General features: G+C 31.6%; 2 protein-coding genes across 2 annotated transcripts; both read left to right on the top strand.

The window, feature by feature from the left end:
- Positions 1–1,686: 1,686 nt before the first annotated feature.
- Positions 1,687–12,202, top strand: LOC141672406 (uncharacterized). The gene is made up of 5 exons (XM_074478994.1): positions 1,687–1,823; positions 7,719–7,889; positions 8,443–9,486; positions 10,266–10,607; positions 11,976–12,202. The coding sequence occupies exons 2-5, from the start codon at positions 7,757–7,759 to the stop codon at positions 12,080–12,082; spliced, it is 1,626 nt and encodes a 541-aa protein (XP_074335095.1). The 5' UTR covers positions 1,687–1,823; positions 7,719–7,756; the 3' UTR covers positions 12,083–12,202.
- Positions 12,074–19,192, top strand: LOC141672405 (protein ROS1C-like). The gene is made up of 19 exons (XM_074478993.1): positions 12,074–12,629; positions 12,729–12,808; positions 12,907–12,991; positions 13,063–13,154; positions 13,292–13,360; positions 13,497–13,533; positions 13,605–13,687; positions 13,815–14,186; positions 14,351–14,387; positions 14,466–14,541; positions 14,665–14,795; positions 14,886–14,951; positions 15,048–15,162; positions 15,241–15,279; positions 15,429–16,455; positions 17,981–18,059; positions 18,284–18,330; positions 18,538–18,597; positions 19,048–19,192. The coding sequence occupies exons 1-15, from the start codon at positions 12,171–12,173 to the stop codon at positions 15,569–15,571; spliced, it is 1,884 nt and encodes a 627-aa protein (XP_074335094.1). The 5' UTR covers positions 12,074–12,170; the 3' UTR covers positions 15,572–16,455; positions 17,981–18,059; positions 18,284–18,330; positions 18,538–18,597; positions 19,048–19,192.
- Positions 19,193–19,239: the final 47 nt, after the last annotated feature.

Raw genomic sequence — 19,239 nt, 5'->3', positions numbered from 1 at the left:
TGACTATTTTTAAAAAATAGTATGTTGTTACTATTTCAAGTTAATATAAATAAAATATATTATTTTATTATGATAATAGATGATGTGTAAATTCACTGCATGTATATATAGATTCGACAAATATAACCAACATAGATAAGTTATGCTAAAATTATAGATAATGGCAAAGCACCATTGGACATGACAACTTTTTACATAATATTTATAATAATTAATTTTGTTATGTTTGACACTTTTTTATTTAAGGTTTCTTGCCCATCGGAGATAGATATGTTCAAAAATCCGAAACCCGAAATCCGATTCGAACCGGAAAAAAACCCGGCCCGGTTTGACCCGGCCGCGGGCCTTAAATGAACCTCTTTTTTTCTCGAAAATCCGGCCGGGTCCAAAGCCCGAAAAACCCGGATAAAAGTCCGGATCTAAAAAAAACCTGGATAAAAACCTGAATCTAAAAAAACCTGGATAAAAGTCCTGGCTTTTTGAAAAATCCGATTAAAAAACCGAATTTTTTATATACAATTTGAAAATATACAATATTTTTTTATGATTTTTAAAATATCATATTATAATATTAGAAGCATTTAAGGTATATATGATTATTTATTTATTATATTAAAAATATTTATTTATTTCGGTGTCTAAACTACTCTATCTGATATATCAAAATATTATTTTCTCCCATATTTAAACTACTCATAATTCGAACTATAAAACATTATTTTTTTTAATATATAAATAAAAAGTCTGGATAAATCTCGATTCGGCCCGACCCGGCCCGACATGCGGGCCTAAAACGGGCCTTATATTTCCTAGGAAGCCCCGCCCGACCCGATTTTTAAAAAAATCCAGCCCGATTCATTTTTGAAAAATTCGGGTTTTTTAAAGGCCGGATAAAACCCGGTCCGATGGATTTTTTGTGCATCTCTGGTCGGAGATGCTCGAGAATTGTTTGAATGATTGATCATTAATTTGATTCAAATTTAGTGAAAAACTAAATAATTTCAAGAAATTAAAAATACATTTCTAAATAGACTCAATATTATTTCCATTGATATAGTTCTTTTAATTTTTTTATATTAAAAATATACGTAACTTTCGATCAATATAAAAAAAAAAATCACTACTAATTTGGGACAAAAATAAAATATTACACTCACTTACTTTTTTTTAAAGAAAATTTATCTCTATTAATATATTATTCTTAATTTATAAAATTAGTTGATATTTTTTTCATTTTCATTTCAGGTACATAAAGTGTTTAACAATATTGATAAAGATTTTTCATTAACAATATATCATTTCTTTATGAGAGTTTATCAATTTATTAACTAAGAAGGATACTTTAAACTACTGTATTCACTTTTTGCAATTTGATGTCACGCGCCAACAAAAGTTTTAGTTATTTTTTAAAAAATGTAAAATAATTTATATATATATTATTAATTTTAATTTTAATTGTATTTTTGTATTTTTTTCAAAATTAGTAAAGTCACATATATTCAAAAAAAATCAGGAATTTTGATAATTTTTCCAAGACAAATTAGATATACTATTAAAATAATTTAATTTTTCTCTATTCTACAATTATTACAATAGTCAAACTAACCGACCAAACTACAACCCTCCCCTGATTTATTTATTATTACATGTACATTTTAAACTCTTACCTTAAACAGCATAACTTATATCAATTCCCACGCTCTTCAGAAGCGAGTGCACAATACCCTCTCTTATTTTCACCTCTAAACCCTTAAACCCATAAGCCCATCTCCTCAAACATACAAACCCTAAATTCAATTCCTTTCCCTTGATATTACTCAGAGGTATAATCATCACATCTTTATCTTTGCATTATTTTACATGTTTTTTTTATAGTTATATTATATCTGTTTATATTGGTGATCTTTTATGAGTTATTAACTGTTGTTATGCATTATGTGTATCGTGTGCTGTTCTGTTAATTTGTTTTTTAAGTTCTGTGTTGTTAGTCAACATTATCTGTATAATTACCTGTTTAGGCTGTTTTGTGTTTGTTAACACTTGAAATTTTCGATAAAATTATTGTGTGATGATCAGGGTTGTATTCCCTTTGCACTACACTAAGCTTAATTGTTTTGCTTAACTAATATGCGTCGTTGCGGGAATACAACTAGGGGGCGTAGGCAGTGGGATCAGTTGACCCCACTCAACTTGAAATCATGTATACATTTTAATTACATTAGTCATATATCGGTCAAAATTTACACGTAATTTTAATATTTTGACCCCACTGAAATGAAATTTATACTCTAAATTTTCAGATTATCGATTTTTTTTAAATTTTAAGCCCGGTAACTTCAATTTCTGGCAACGCCCCTGGTTGCGCCATTACTCCTAGGATCCAAGTTCCTTCTATTTTCAAACACCTTGACATTGTCTTCTTTCTAATTTACAAAAACGATGTTCAAAGTTTGTCTAATTTTTTAGGCCTTTAGATAGCCCCCGTTGAGCTAATCTTGTTTGTTAAGCACTTATTTTCTCAAAATATGATTAGCCAGACATGACCTAGCTCTTTAGTTTGCCAAACTACACATCTCTTCCTTGATCTTTAGCTTGACTAACCTATTACATGTCTCTTCCTGATACGTCTTTAATCTTCCATCCCTTCCTCAACCCTCGTGGATATTCTAGTAATTAATTTCCTTTATAGGCATCATTTGTTGTAAATATAGATCCTCAGTCCTCGCCTGTTTAATCTTTTATCCTGTTTGTAGTTTGGACTAGGATGAACTGCACCCCCACCTCAGTAGATTCTTGCACCCTCTTGCCTCCTTGTACCTTCAAAAGGGTCTAAAAACTCTTTTGTATCTCCAGGCCCCAAATTACATTGCTTGTTGGTGCATATGAGAATTCTGTTTTTTGTAGCTGCTACATTAAGCGTTTTTAATAGTGACTTGGTAACGGTTTGTTTATTTCCCTCCTTCGTGTCTTCTTGCTTTCTTTTCCCCTCATCCTTGCGTTAAAGACAAATGTCCATAATTGTAACTAAAAAGCATTCTTCTTGCACCAACACACTTTTGTGATTTTTATATGTATTCGTCCAATTTTGTTTTGAACTAGACATCTGTTTCATATTTTTATGAACTGATATTTAGATGCTGCTTGTAAATCATCTTTGAACTTTCCTGTGCTAAGTTAACAATTTATTATAATTGTTTAGATATTTGTTTGCCTAATTATTTTGTACACGATAAACAGGTCAGGAAAAAACACTTGTATAAGTACAATTAATACTTTGGAAAGATATTAAGGCAATTTTGATAATTGGCATTCTTTGCTTAAATTTTGTTGGGGTGGGTCTTAATATAATAAGATTTTTTAATGTTCAAATTTACGAGGATTTTGTGACATTGTGTTTGATTCTTCGTGGGAAGTATGAACAATACGAGCTTAATTTAGTTGCTAAATTTGAATTAGTCTTGTGTGATAATGTTGCCTCGTTTATCTGATTATTTATGTGATCATGTTTCCGAATTAACTAATCCAGCTTCTTTATCCGAGCTGCATTACTCAACGAGATCTCTGATTTTTTTTTTGTTTATATGATTACTCAACAAGGTATCTGCATTATGATAGAATTGATAGATTATGATAGTAATTGATTTGAATGCTTGCTGAATTGTTTTTAGTTCTCTTCTATACGGTCTTTATGTTACAGTTTAATAGTACTGGTGACATATGTTTAGAATATTGTAGATAATACAAGTGTTAAATTTGGGAGAGAAGTCGGAGAATAGACTCCAATTGCAGGGACAAGAAGTGTGGTAACATATGTGAGGATACTATTATGTTTTTCCTGGTGACCTGGGAAGTGTCTGCAGAGTTCTACTATTACGTTGAACAAATTGTGTCATCTGGTTCTACGTCGTGTTTTGCTGAACTAATGTTTGTAGTGTGCCTTATTACTTCTCGGGATCCAAGTTCCTTCTATCTTCAAACACCTTGCTCCTGACATATCTGCGCTTATTTCTTGGCTTTCTTCTTTGTAATTTACAATAAACAAATATCAAGTTTTGTCTGTTTTTCTAAGCCTTCATGGCCCTTGTTGTCTGACATAGTTTATTTTAACTATTAAATTGAACGCAATGTGTAATTTGGTTCTACCTCGCTGTTTTACTAAACTAATGTGCGTCGTTGCCCCATTACTGCTTGGATCCAAGTTCCTTCTATCTTCAAACACCTTGCTCCTGACATATCCGCGCTTATTTTTTGGCTTTCTTCTTTGTAATTTACAATAAACAAATGTCGAGTTTTGTAATTTTCTAGGCCTTGATGGCCCCTGTTGTCTGACATAGTTTATTTTAACTATTATGTTGAACGCAATGTGTAATTTGGTTCTACCTCGCTGTTTTGCTGAACTCGGATCCAAGGTCCTTCTATTTTCTAACACCTTGCTCCTGACATGACATATCTGCGCTTATTTTTGGCTTTCTTCTTTGTAATTTACATAAAAAAATGTAAAGTGTTTGTCTGATTTCTTAGGCCTTTTGACAGGCCCTGTTCAGCTAATCGTATTTCCTAGACACGTACTTAGATTACTAAACTTAAGATCAAGGAAGAGATTTGTAGTTAGCTAGGAAAACTAAAGATCAAGGTCCTTCAGCTAATCTTATTTCTTAAGCACTTACTTTATGAAAATAAGATTAGCCAGACAGGACCTTGATCTTTAGTTTTCCTAGCTAACTACAAATCTCTTCCTTGATCTTAAGTTTACGTAACGTATTACATGTCTCTTCCTGTTATCTCTTCAATCTTTTATTGAGTTTCTAGCTTGGACTAGGACAGATTGTAAACAGATTCTTGGCATCGTCTCCTTGTACCTTCCAAGGGGACTAAAGAAACTCTTCGGTATCTCCAGGCACATTCCATTACTGGATAGGAGGAAGATTTATATTACAAGTTTTATTCCTAGGTAAGTGCAACAAGTGTTGGCTAAAATGGTTGGCTAAAATAGATAAGATAATGATTATGAAAATTTTGTTGAATCTATAAACTGATTTATTTGGGTGGAACTGGCTATAACAATTGACTATTTTTTAAAAATAGCATGTTGCTCCTATTCAAGTTAGTATAAATAAAATATTTTATTTTATTATGATAATATATGATGTGTAATTTTTCTACAGGTCTATATAGATTCATAAATATAACCAACATAGATAAGTTAGGCTAAAATTATAGATTATGGCAAAGCACCATTGGACATGACAATTTTTTACATAATATCTATAATAATTATTTTTGGTATTTTTGACATTTTTTTAGCTAAGTCTTTGTGCAAGTGTAAATGAATTGTTTGAATGTTTGATTATTAATTTGATTCAAATTTAGTGAAAAATTAAATAATTTCAAAAAAATTAAAAATACAATTCTAAATAGACTCAATATTATTTCCATTGATATAGTTCTTTTAATTTTTTATATAAAAAATATATGTAACTTTCGATCAATTTAACTAGAAAAAAATCACTACTAATTTGGGATAAAAATAAAATATTACAATCACTTATTTTTTTAAAGTAAATTTATGTCTATTTATATACTATTCTTAATTTATAAAGTTAGTTGATATTTTTTTTTCATTTTCATTTTTAATTTCAGGTATATAAAATGTTTAACAATATTGATAAAGATATATCATTAACAATATATCATTTCTTTAAGAAAGTTTATCAATATATTAACTAAGAAGGATACTTTAAATTATTCACTTTTTGCAATTTGATACCACTCACCAACAAAAAAATTAGTTATTTCTTAAAAAATGTAAATTAAGTTATATATATTACTGATTTTAATTGTAAATTGTATTTTTGTATTTTTTTTCAAAAAGTAGTAAAGTCACATATATTTTAAAAAAATATATAATTTTGATATTTTTTCCAAGAAAAATTAGATATGCTATTAAAATAACATAATTTTTCTCTATTCTACAATTATAAATATTTATAAATTTCAGTAAAATAACCAATACAATAGTCAAACTACAATACAATAGTCAAACTACTAGACCAAAGCAAGACTCCCCAGATTTATTTATTAAGCGCGTGCACAACACCCTCTCTTATTTTCACGTTTAATTTAGTAATTAGGATAAACCCTTAAACCCATAAGCCCATCTCCTCAAACATATATTTACACACTTATACCATATATTACTATACATACAGACCCTAAATTCAATTCCTTTATCTTGATATTACTACAGGTATAATATTCACATCTTTACATTATTTTACATGTTTTTTATAGGTATATTATATCTGTTTATATCAGTGATGTTTTGTGAGTTATTAACTGTTGTTATGTATCATGTGTATCGTGTGCTGTTCTGTTAATTTGTTTTTTAAGTTGTGTTAGTCAACATTATCTGTATAAATACCTGTTTAGGCTATTTTGTGTTAGTTAACACTTGAAATTTTCGATAAAATTGCGTAAAAATTGTGTGCATACATGTATGATTGTGTGATGATCAGGGTTGTATTCCCTTTGCACTACACTAAGCTTAATTGTTTTGCTGAACTAATGTGTGTCATTGCCTCGTTATTTCTCGGATCCCAGTTCTTTCTATTTTCAAACACCTCGTCATATCTGCACTTATTCTTTGGATTTCTTCTTTCTAATTTACAAAAACAATGTTCAACGTTTGTCTAATTTTTTAGGCCTTTAGATAGCCCCCGTCGAGCTAATCTTATTTGTTAAGCACTTATTTTCTGAAAATATGATTAGCCAGACGAGACCTAGCTCTTTAGTTTGCCAAACTACACATCTCTTCCTTGATCTTTAGTTTGACTAACCTATTACATGTCTCTTCCTGACACGTCTTTAATCTTCCATCCCTTCCTCAACCCTCGTGGAAATCCTAGTAATTAATTTCCTTTATAGGCATCATTTGTTGTATATAGATCCTCCTAGGTCCTTGTCTGTTTGATCTTTTATCCGGTTTCTAGTTTGGACTAGGACGAACTGCACCCCCACTTCAGTAGATTCTTGCACCCTCTTTGCCTCCTTGTACCTTCAAAAGGGTCTAAAAACTCTTTTGTATCTCCAGGCCCCAAATTACATTGTTTGTTGGTGCATATGAGAATTCTGTTTTTTTGTAGCTGCTACACTAGCGTACTTAATAGTGACTTGGTAATCGTGTCTTCTTGCTCTCTTTTCCCCTCATCCTTCGTTAAAGACAAATGTCCATAATTGTAACTAAAAAGCATTCTTCTTGCACCAACACACTTCTGTGATTTTTATATGTATTCGTCCAATTTTGTTTTGCACTAGACTTCTGTTTCATATTTTTATGAACTGATATTTAAATGCTGCTTGTAAATCATCTTTGAACTTTCCTATGCTAAGTTAACAATTTTATTATAATTGTTTAGATATTTGTTTGCCTAAATATTTTATACACGATAAATAGGTTAGGAAAAAAACACTTGTATAAGAACAATAAATACTTTGGAAAGATATTAAGGCAATTTTGATGATTGGCATTCTTTGCTTAAGTTTTGTTGGGGTGGGTCTTAATATAATAAAGGTGCTATTATGTTGTACTGTTTAATGTATCTTAAGAAACTATGTATTATTTGCTTAAGATTTTGGGTAAGTCCAAAAAGTAGTTTTCCTTGTGAAGGCGGTTTCTATGATTATTAATATTAATTAACATGTGTTATCTTGATTTACAGGGAGCAGAAGAAAAATATTTTGAATACATTGTTATAAGATGGAAGAAGATTTTGGGAAAGAATATTTTCTCACACCATCGATCTCAGATAAGAAAAATTTAATGAATCATGTGTTGATCAATGGAAGGTTGGGCGACAACGATTCGAAAGCAAGAGGGATGGAGCAACAGTGTAAGTAGCTTTATTATATGTCATAATTAGTAGTTTTTAATAGAATTAAGTTAACTGTTATATTTCATATTTCCTTATGAATTGCTTAGAATTAATAGTGTAACTCTCATAGACACGTTTTGCTGGTTGTCATGAAGTAATTCAATTATATGGAAATTCTTATGAGATTTTTTTGCTCTTTGATGCAATTATTATTATTTTTAATTTCCTTCAACCTTTTAAAGTGCAGTGATGATATAATTTATGAAAATAAGGACTAGATGATAACTAGATAGGGGAACAAGAACTAGGAATTTTTATAACTATCCTTATAATGATAATATTATAATGGCATAGTTAAAATAGTTAACTCATACCTTGAACAAAAGTAAAATATATAGATTACCCTTGCTAATGACAATAGTTTAAGTTGAAATAAATAACGGGTCAAGGATATTTTTAGATAATTGTCTTAGTTTGTTTCAATATAAATTTACATGGTTTTGTTTACCAAATGATATTATATATTCTTGTGCAGTTTGTACACTTAATGATATTCTCTTTTATTTTGCAGATGATACATCACATCATTTAAGTGATGAAATCGATGGAGTTAGCGTGGTTACTTCAACTCCAGAAAAGCACGAATCCAAAAAGAGGCATAACAGTTGCATTCATCTTAACAAAACATCTCGGAAGAAACCCAAGAAACATAAACCCAAGATACTAGATGAAAGCACCAAGATAAAAATACAAACTGGTCAAGTCTCCGAATTCATACCGAAAACGCCATCGAAGCGTTCAACTCCCTTGCAACATTCAAAAAGGAGCTATGTTAGAAAAAATATTTCAAATGAGGTTTCAATGAAGAAGAATAGGTTTGAACATGTTATTGATTCGTCAAAAGATGAGGTGCATGGACATCTTCAAAATTCATCATGCAAACGAGCTCTGAAGTACTTGGAAAAAGAGACGCAGGCTGAACAAGTGTGGAATCTTTCTAAAGTTTGTGAAGGTCAGCTTCTAAACCCAAAATTTGACAAAAAAGAGGAAAAACGATTTGTCAAACACTATCAACGACGAGGATATGTGAAAATGGGTGAGAGTGATGTCCCCTTGGGAAATCCTACCACTTCTAAAACTCGGGATTCTATTCAGGATACACAATCATCAAGTTGTGTAGCAGTTGAGATCTTTGGGACAAATGCAAGTGTAAGGAGTGGTTGTAATAATATCTTATCTTTTCCAAAATCATGCAAGCGGAGAAGGAACGTGAGACATTCGCTCAATAGGAGACTCGATGGAACAACTAACATTTGTGTGAAGAGCTTGTTGTCATGTTCATCAGAATGGAAGAAAAAGAGATCATTTGGATGCACTAAAAGGCGCATATACACTTCTCGATCTATAAAGTTTAAATGCAGTTCGTCACCATCAATCAATCTTGTGGAACACCTTATTCATGACAACCATCTTGATAAACTTGCAAACGAAAAGAAGGAAAGGAGAGAGAGAGGCAATAAAGTAAAATCGTCTCGTAAGCATGAAATTGTAAAATTGACTGAAGAATATCTAGCACAAGAGTGCCTCCTCCAAGATAAGGATTGTGATGTTCATAGTAAGTTTTTTACCGTTGATTTGAATATATTGATCTATATGCATCCAGGGTAAAATTTACGTTAATTTAACTATGAATATATGACTAAATTTAACTAAAACATTATGATGTTTTTTTAATGATAAAAAATTATGAACTTTCTCTATTTTCCAACTAACATTTTATGTGACTTTATATTATTAATGCTTTTGTCTCTGATCATCTTTGGCTTTTAGTTGCTAATGGTTTTTAAGTCATATTTGCATTTAGCAGGAAAAACTAGAATATTAGCGTTTGTTTTTCACATTTTTGTTAATTTTTGCTATTTAATTCTTTTCTACTTAATTGTAATTTGGAATGAGTTTGAGTTAATATTACAACTCTTTGAGAATATTGAGGCTTGATCACATAATATGTATGTAGAGATAATAAAATTATATGCTTTTGCGAGTTAACCAAAATTAAGAAAATATTTTATTTGTTCAGTTGTTATTTATGTCATGTCTTATAAAAAGTTTTTTCCAACTTAATATATATTGGTAGATTCTAGTTTTCTTTAATTATAAGATGGAGATATGCATGGAAGTTAAGAACGTACTTGAATATTAGGGAAAAGTTTTTAAATTTTTTTTATAGCTTTTATAGGTTATTCGGTTAACTGATTCTCAATTTGTTCAAGAAACAATAATATGTAATGTGTTAGGTCATTTTTAGGAATTTAGTTGTAATGCACTTTTGACTTATTTTGTCTTGTTCGTTCTTTATTTCTATAAATAAAATATATGATTGTATTTTTGCAGGCTTTGTTGAATTTATTGCTAAATTTGAATCTCTTAGTATTCATCATGAAAATTACCAACTTGTGGTGCGAAATCAAAGTTTGGGTGCACCAATAGTTCCATATAAAGGAAAACTAAATCCTTTAAGGAAAAACAAGAAAAACAAGAAAAACAAGAAAAACAAGAAAGAATTGGTCAAAGTTGATCTCGATGAAGAGTCAAGAAGAGCTTGGCTAAAGCTTATGGATAATAGTGGTTATAGCTATGAACAAGGTTCAGAAAACGAAGAATATTGGAAGAGGGAGAGAAAAACAATGATAGAGAGAGTAACGACTGCTATATCCATATTTTCGTGCTATCAAGGTATCACTTAGTATCGATTATGTATAACACAATTTTACATCCTTAAAAAAATATATAATAATAGCTGCATTGATTCTAACAAGTATATTGAGTAAACACATAACTTCTTATCCTAGTATTTTACGTAAAATTTTGGCTAGAATTAGCAATAAAATATGTGCCTGATAAATGTTTTCTGTTCTTTTTTAAAATAAAACATATAATTTTCTAAGATTGGAAAACTGGGTGATACCAAGGTTACAAGTAAACATATCCTTTAACAACATGAAATAACTAATAGTAAATGTTACTTCTTTTCATATAGTATGTCATTTACTTTATTGTGAAATTTGACCTAGTAATTTATATATTTTGCTAAAGAAAACATGAGTTAGTAGGTTTTCAATTTTAGGAGTTCACAAGTGTATTTTAATTTTAGAAAATGGTAAATATAAGGCAATAAAACAACATAATAAGATGAAACTATAAGAGTATTTGCTAAGTTTAGAAAGATAAGATTAAATAGAAAAAATAAAGGAGATAACAATAACTACTTTATCAAGATTTTATCAAGATGATTGGTAAACTATAAGTAAATTATTTATCTTTTTTTCAGGAACTTGAGAAAGATGAATCATAAAAGGACACGACTTTACATACATGCATATTGTTTTTTGGCATTTTTCGTGACCTCTTCATCAGATCTATTTATTATATTTAGAGACATACTTTGACTTTCTTTTCCAAAACCGAACTACCACGTGTCAAACAACATATGATGCTTATTACAGTAAAACGCAGATTCAATATATTTTACCCACCTTCACTCTAACTGAGCTAATTTAACTGAGCTAATTTCACAATTACTTGCTCCTTAACAAAAGGAAAACAATGACCTTCGTTAGGAAGCTATACATGGCATCTACGAACAAGAATAGACATAAACTTAAGGGGAAATAGATTTTAATTATCCAGCAACCCGACAACCGCTGTATGCCTTAATTTTTTTTATTTTTAAATCTAAAAGCCAAATATAAGTATGCTATTGTCTGAAATTGAAAATATTTGAATTACAAATTACTAAGTAAACAAATTTATACCAATTTAAGAAGATAGAAATATAATCTAAAACATGTTTACCATTTTCATTAACTGAAATGGTGCAAATGTTTTGGATGTGTTTTATTAGATTTTAATACTTTCAAAAAATTAATACTAAAGAAACTTTTGAAAAAAAGAGAGGAAAAACTGAAAATAAATCTCCCAAAGTAAACATGCCATTATTTATAAATTTAGGATGCATCCTTACAAAACTATGTACATTAAACATGCTATATTAGATGACACTCACAAAGTATTTATATTTTTAGTGCACAATTTGACTTGTAGGTAACCGAAGTTTCTCGAGATGGAAGGGCTCGGTAACAGATTCTGTTATGGGAACTTTTCTGACTCAGAATGTCACAGACCACCTTTCAAGGCAAGTACCAAGCTAATGAAAATTACTACACCAGTTACCTTTTCTCTGTTGCCAAATCATGATATCCATGCTAATATTGGTTCTATTTTTCTAGTTCTGTTTTTATGGATTTAGTGGCACGGTATCCAGGAAATTCTAAGACAGGTAATAAAAGCCCCGAAAGAGCATCCAATTGTCTACCTCTAGATTTGTCCCCGAGAGAAGATATTCAAATGCAAAGATGTGGAAAAAGAACTACTGTCAAAGAAATTAATTACAAAGCATCCAAAAGTGAAATTGAAAGTCCAGTCATTTTTGCATCCATAACAAAACATGAAAGCAGTGAAATTAAAAGTGTTTGGACAAGAAATGGCAAAGGAATGAATGAAATTGAATACAAGAAGAATGAGGAGCATAATAAGGATTGGGATCAGCTAAGAAAAAAATATAGTTGTTCAAGAGAAAGAAATGTTGACAATATGGATGCTGTGGATTGGGAGTCTGTTAGGAAAGCAACAGTTGATGAGCTTGCAGATACCATTAAAAAGCGAGGAATGAATTATATACTTGCAGAAAAAATGAAGGTAAACAATTGCTTATCATGTTTAAAAAGAATTTATGGGCAATATTCATGTTACAAATTATTTTTAAACTTTTTAATATGATTAATAAATGGTTTGCAGGCCTATCTTGATCGTGCAATGCGAGATCACGGGTCTTTAGACCTTGAGTGGTTAAGAGATGTCCCACCAAAAGATGCAAAGTATGTTGCCATATTAACAAAATATATCTATTTATGCGAAAAATTACAAATTGTGAGTGGTTTATTAACCTATAGTTATCTGTACATTGTTCATACAGAGACTACTTGATGTGCATACATGGTATAGGCTTAAAAAGTACAGAATGCATACGACTTTTGGCACTTGAACATGTGGCCTTCTCGGTAAGTAACAAAGTTTTTGTTTATAAACTATGGGAGTAACACAAATCACAAGTTTGTTTTGTTGTTATAAGGTTGACGTGAATGTTGCTCGGGTTGTGGTTCGATTAGGATGGGTGCCTTTACAGCCACTTCCTGGAGGACTTCAAATGCATCTTCTAGAAGAGTAAGAAATCAATTACGAAACCTTGTTAATAATTAATAATTTTCTATAAATAAAGATCTTGTGCAAGACTGGATAGTTAATAACTCAACACCAACTAATAAATAATATTGTTCTTTGTTGATTTTCATTCCTTGCAGGTACCCTGTGATGGATAATATTCAAAAATATCTATTTCCTCGTTTATGCACACTCAATCATAAGACACTGTAATGTTTTCTCGATCCAACTAATTTATACCTCACCAATAATTTTCTAACCTTGGATATAGAACCTTATTATTATCCCCTTGATACACAATTTCCAATTGGACATGCTCCCTCACTAAATTTGGTCTATTTGCAGATACGAATTACATTATCATTTAATAACATTTGGAAAGGTATGCAATAATGTGTTTTATAATTGTTTTTGTATGAGCTTATTAGCAAGATTGTATTGGTCTATATGTAGATTTTTTGTACAAAAAAGAAACCACGATGTGACGGGTGCCCTATGAGCGGACAATGCAAGCATTATGCAAGTTTAGCAGCAAGGTTTATATCATATCATCTTCTTAATGTTGCTTTTTCTTTTTAAGATGAATTGTGAGAAAACACATATTTAAGTTTTTTACGTCGAAATGCAGTAAAAGGTATTTAAGTTTCTTACATTGAAATGCAGTAAAAGGTTGGCGCTGCCTGCACCTGAGATAAAAAAGAGATCAAATGTGAGAAACAAACCAATTGTTGAGATGCCAGGTAGTCCAGAGAATGACATCGAAGAGTTTGAACCTCCGGATATCGAAGATTTTCATCAAGATTTTAATGTTGCTCTCCCTGATCTTAATGTACCTCTTGACTGTCATGAGTCTAATGATGATTTCCACGAGTCTGGTGATGACATACCTACTCTTAAACTCAATAATAAAGAAATTAACAATCAGATTGAAGTTTCAATTAATGGAGGAAACAAGTCTCATATGGTTGTTCAGCGAGGACCTTTGGAAACACCTGTACCCAATTATAGAGGTCGTTTAAAAAGTGTTCACCAAGTGTAAGTTTGAGTACTTTACTAAGTTCTAGAAACTGATTATTCTATGATAAATCTTAGATTAGACAAATAGCTATCAGAGGTGACACAATATGTGCACGTCATTAAAATTATTAATGTTAATCTTATTGAATAAAACATAATCTAATTAGATGTTAACATTGTAGGTATGAGCTTCCGGATTCACATCCAATTTTACAACAAGTATGTTTACCAACCCATTTACGGAGTTTTACGATTTTCAGATTTATTAGCAATATAATTAGGAATTCTTTATTATAGTTACAAGTGAAAGAAAGGGATCCAGAAGATCCATCTCTCTATCTTTTTGCACCATGGAGGCTAGTCCACGAACAAGGTAATATATTATGACTATATATATGCATTTACACGAGATTATATATTTTTTATTCGGCAGTTCTTTACGAGATTGTAATTCGTTTCTAAGCAAAATTCCAAGAAGATACATTTTTTTGTTCAGATGGTAAGCCGAGGAGTTCCTTTACACAAGGTTGCAATTCTTCAGAAGTTTGTCGAGAAATTGTATCTTGCTCAATATTCAATAATGACAAGGATAATGATTTTGCAACTACAGTTATTGGAACACTGATGGTGAGGATGAAGAACAAATGGACAGTTGCTTTTTTTGTTTAGTTAGATGATTGATATTTGTTTACTGATACTCAAAATTTTTGTGTGTAGATTCCTGCGCGTAGTGGAAATGAAGGGAGGTTTCCACTTAATGGAACATACTTTCAGGTTAACGAGGTGAGTCCAAGAAGATTAATTTCTGAGAATTTATATTATTTCACGAAGCCATGTACTTTGTGTATTACGAGTGCTGAAAGCAGAATGTTTATGTAGGTTTTTGCTGATGATGAAACTACCAATGTGCCTATTTATGTACCTAAACATCTTCTATCTAATCTTCGATTAACATTTCTGTTTTGTGGAGCCAATGTAACATCGGCTTTTAGAGGTAAGGAAATTATGAATCTTGACAATTTAGAACTATTTTGATTACATAAAATTTACATGATGAATATTAATTCAACAGAATTACCTATGGAATGGATTAGCCTTGCCTTTCGTCAAGGTACAGTAATTCTTTCCTCTCATTACGTAATAACTTCAACTCTTTTTTTTTTGTATATTTAAATAACATAAAACGCCAAAAGTAGTTGCTAAAGAATTAAACTTTCGATTTTTAGAAAACGATAAGCACAAGTTACTTGGCTTTTGCAGGTTATTTTTGTAATCGAGGATTCAACAGAGAGACAGGGGTTACAACTAAATTAAGTAAATTATTCCATTTTAAGGCCAACTCGCAGGGCAAGAAAACTAGGCAGAAGAAGGAAAAAAGGACTAACCAGTCTGGTGGTGCATAGAATTTGGACACATACACATGTACAATTGTTTAGATTAGATACGAGGAGAGTTTTTTGATGTTTATTTCAGTCTAGCATTATTGCTCGAATGCAGTTTTATCTTGGCAGTTCCTTGGAATTACAATTTAATACTTTGCTAACATTTTAAGTGCTTATCCAGTTTTTGTGTATATCAAAAATTGTTGGCTAAAGTCTGATCCTAACATCGTATTTATTTCTTGGATGTGCTTGGACAATTATGAGACTAAACATTCCTCAATCCTTTTCTCGTTCGAGGATGATTTAGAAAAAATCTATGTTACTCGGACTCTTCAATTTACCTTCGAGTACCCGTGTCGGACACTCGACACTCGGACATGGACACTCGGACACTTAATTTAGGCCAAAAACATGTATATTTTTCAAAATGTTGCCGAGTCCGATACTTGGACACGTGTCCATGTCCGACACTTCTAGCCGAATCCGAGTAACATAGGAAAAAATACACCAAATGGTTTTGGTTTCATAAATTTTGTAATTTTGTATGCTATGTTGTGGAGCAGTGTGAGAATACTTTACAGATATTCTTGAACAGCCTCGAAACAATCAAGGACTCTTTACTAATTGGCGAATCCCCGTGTCCTTCTACCCGTATCCCATGTCCCCGCATCTGTGTCCGTGCTTTGTAATGATCATCAGTTTTGAATTTGCTTTGTAACTACTTGTTAGTCATTGATTGTTTTATTGTTTTACTAATTGTATGTCCTTCTGCTACCTGTTTTTACTGGAATTTCAGGTTTAAATGGTGAGACTTGAGAGCTGCTTTGCATGAAGCTCTATTTGGTAAGAACAGTGTTAACTGAAGGTTTTGATGCTTAGAGCTGTTCCGTGTGGAGCTTTTTCTGGTAAGATGATGCGTTACTTGACACCTCTTTTATCGATTTTATGACTGTTGAGTGATATATGGAAGGAAATTAATAAGAATATATATCTGCATTTAAATCACCTTGAGGGATATGATTTTCTGGAATTAATGAAGAGTAAATCAAAACTTAGAAAAATCATATCTGGAAGATACGTTAGTTTGACTACCAGGCACCATCAAAGCCATCTAAAGCCTATGATCAGGTGTTATGTTCTACTTGTTATTTCTGAATTATATATTTTCATTACATTATTTTGACATTGCTATCTATATTTTGAATGGATTTTTGAACGGCAGAAACTTTAAATGTTTTATACGGCCCAAAGGCTACTCTGACTACTTCAACCATTGTCCTACAATACTGTATAAAAAATCCACATTTGTCAAGGCATCACCATTTTTAGCTACAATACTCTGACAAGGAGATAAGGCTATCATAAATGGACAGGCTATCAAAAATCCACATTTTTTCTCCTGATCTTATTCATTTATGTTTCATTATTTTTAACCTACACAAATACTTTTTTAATATATTTTATAGTAACAACATACAATTTGTTTAAAGTGACCCTTTAACTTCTATATCATTGTATAAGTGTGTTATGGAAGCTGTTATACTTGCAACATCTAAAAATTGATTAGTATATTTATTACCTTCAGTAAATAGTCGTGTCCCTTGCTTTCCTGACGGGCCCTTGGGCGAGTCAGTGAGTGCCTTAAGAGCATCTCCAATGGGGGTGCTAAATCAAGGTTGCCAAAATCGCCAACTCAATAATAATATTAATATATTATTATCTCTTTCTTCCATTGTACTATTGGCCCCCTTCTTACCAAAATTTACTCCAACAATTAGCACTCAAAGTAGCCAAATTATTCATATACAAGTATAATTTAAAATAGATATGAAGGTACATGTCTTTATTAGGACATATGATATTGTTTCCATTTTGGGAGGGTGCCAAAAGTTGGCAACTTTGGTTGGCACCCCTAAACCTCCAATGGGTAGCCAACAAGAGTGCCATGCCACCTCATGCCACATGGCATTTTGGCACTCTTTTTGGCACCCCCATTGGAGATGCACTAATGAGTGACGTTCAGGCTGTCCCCCCGGCTCAGGGGCTCCTTGGCCAACCTTTATGCCTTAGAAAGTATGTAAAATCATTATTATGAGTGGCGACCAAATTATTAGACACAGTACATCTCAAAAGCAAGCCTACACGAACAGAACCAGATCTTAAGTTAAAGATGGGTTTTAAGTAGATAATAATCTGTATTTGAAATGAGTTATAGTACTTCAATTCTTTAGTGGATCAGTACAGTGTACATGATAATTCAGTTTTTATTCGTTTATTTTTTTTAACAAACCAACATTCACTTAAGAAAGTTATGCAGTCAATCTGCATTCCTTAGCAATGCACTCATATACACACTCACTCACATATATTTATGTATATTATTTTGGGGGAAGGGATATAAAACTTATATAATCACTGGCATGTTTCTAGTTGTACGTCTATAGGTACTTGGATGGACATGCACAATTTTATCGACAATCAATCTTCCTGGGATCTCATTTAAGTCCAGGTAACAGTTTGGTCTATTTTCAACTGAAACATTATGCGCATTGTCAGTGGTGCCTTGTTAAATTACTTGCATAAGAAAAGAAATTATGATAAAGTACGTATAAACTTTTGACTGTTTATGTTTTATCTAATATGTTGGGAAATCTGTCTTCTTATTGACAGTGTCGTATTGTGAGTCTTAAATTTCATGAAACCTAACTAGAGTAGGTGTTTTTTTTCCTCCAGAAATCAATGCTCCGAGTGACCATAATTGTCTCAATTACCAGGGAAAGGTGTGTACATTATCTATTCCTCAATTTAAATGGTTGCTTCCACACGATTGCAGCTAGCCACTTTTGTGAAATTACAAGTTTCCACATATACTTACTTGTTGATAGAGAACCTTGGGGCTGTTACAAACTTGCAACATCATTTTTCTTTTTGGATTCTTTAGAATTTGGTGGCTGATATAGATACTCAATTTTATGGTGCATATGCAGGTGAAGCTGGAATGCAATTATAAGGGTGTTCTGCATAAAGTATCACCTCAAGTCCCGCAGGTGTTTAACCAACCCCCTTCCCCCCCCCCCCAATTTTCTGATCTGGACCTGGGGTTTCTTTTCTGCAGAATCCCATTACTTTTTGAATTGTCTTCATTTTCACCTTTCTCTAGCTCATCAGTTCCTTGACTTGTGTACTTAATATTGCAAACAAGTTAAAGCATATGAATATACATTTTATTTGTGGACTTATGAAACAGAAATTTGACTCACGACAACACATTGTTCCTGTTAACTGTTAAGTACTAATGTTGGGAATGGATGAGCAGAGAGTCTGTTTCTTAGCTTTCCCTTAAGAAAAAATGTTTTTGTTTTCCTTGTTTTTTGGCCAATTGCATATGATTTTCTTAATTGGTTTATTGATTTTGCTATTTTCTTGAAGCATATAAGACGTAGTACACACATAATGTGATTCCTTGAAAGTATTCTAATTACTGTATGACCTTCCAGATTTACGAGAAATTTGATGCAAATTCTGTTTGAGATGTTGATAATGCCGGTTTTGCCTACTTTACTACAAAGGTTTGTCAGAATATATAATATATTGATTTGTATCATAAATTTGGCAGTTGATAGGAAGGTTTGCAGCCCCTCTCCCTCCCTCCATCCAAACAACATGCATCTATACAAAAATTTTCAAAA

The sequence above is a fragment of the Apium graveolens genome, chromosome 7 (genome assembly GCF_009905375.1).
Source record: "Apium graveolens cultivar Ventura chromosome 7, ASM990537v1, whole genome shotgun sequence".
In the NCBI taxonomy this organism is placed as follows: domain Eukaryota; kingdom Viridiplantae; phylum Streptophyta; class Magnoliopsida; order Apiales; family Apiaceae; genus Apium; species Apium graveolens.
Note: the sequence above shows the minus strand (reverse complement) of the source record. Positions and strands in the feature narration are given on the sequence as shown.

Bases quoted from the DNA above. Each gene is read 5' to 3' on its own strand.
- LOC141672406 (XM_074478994.1), top strand. From the start codon at position 7,757: ATGGAAGAAGATTTTGGGAAAGAATATTTTCTCACACCATCGATCTCA. The intron at 7,890-8,442 runs GTAAGTAGCTTT...TTTATTTTGCAG, and splicing joins AAGAGGGATGGAGCAACAGT to ATGATACATCACATCATTTA. The intron at 10,608-11,975 runs GTATCACTTAGT...TTTGACTTGTAG, and splicing joins CATATTTTCGTGCTATCAAG to GTAACCGAAGTTTCTCGAGA.
- LOC141672405 (XM_074478993.1), top strand. From the start codon at position 12,171: ATGGATTTAGTGGCACGGTATCCAGGAAATTCTAAGACAGGTAATAAA. The intron at 14,388-14,465 runs GTATGTTTACCA...TCTTTATTATAG, and splicing joins CACATCCAATTTTACAACAA to TTACAAGTGAAAGAAAGGGA. The intron at 15,280-15,428 runs GTACAGTAATTC...TGGCTTTTGCAG, and splicing joins TAGCCTTGCCTTTCGTCAAG to GTTATTTTTGTAATCGAGGA.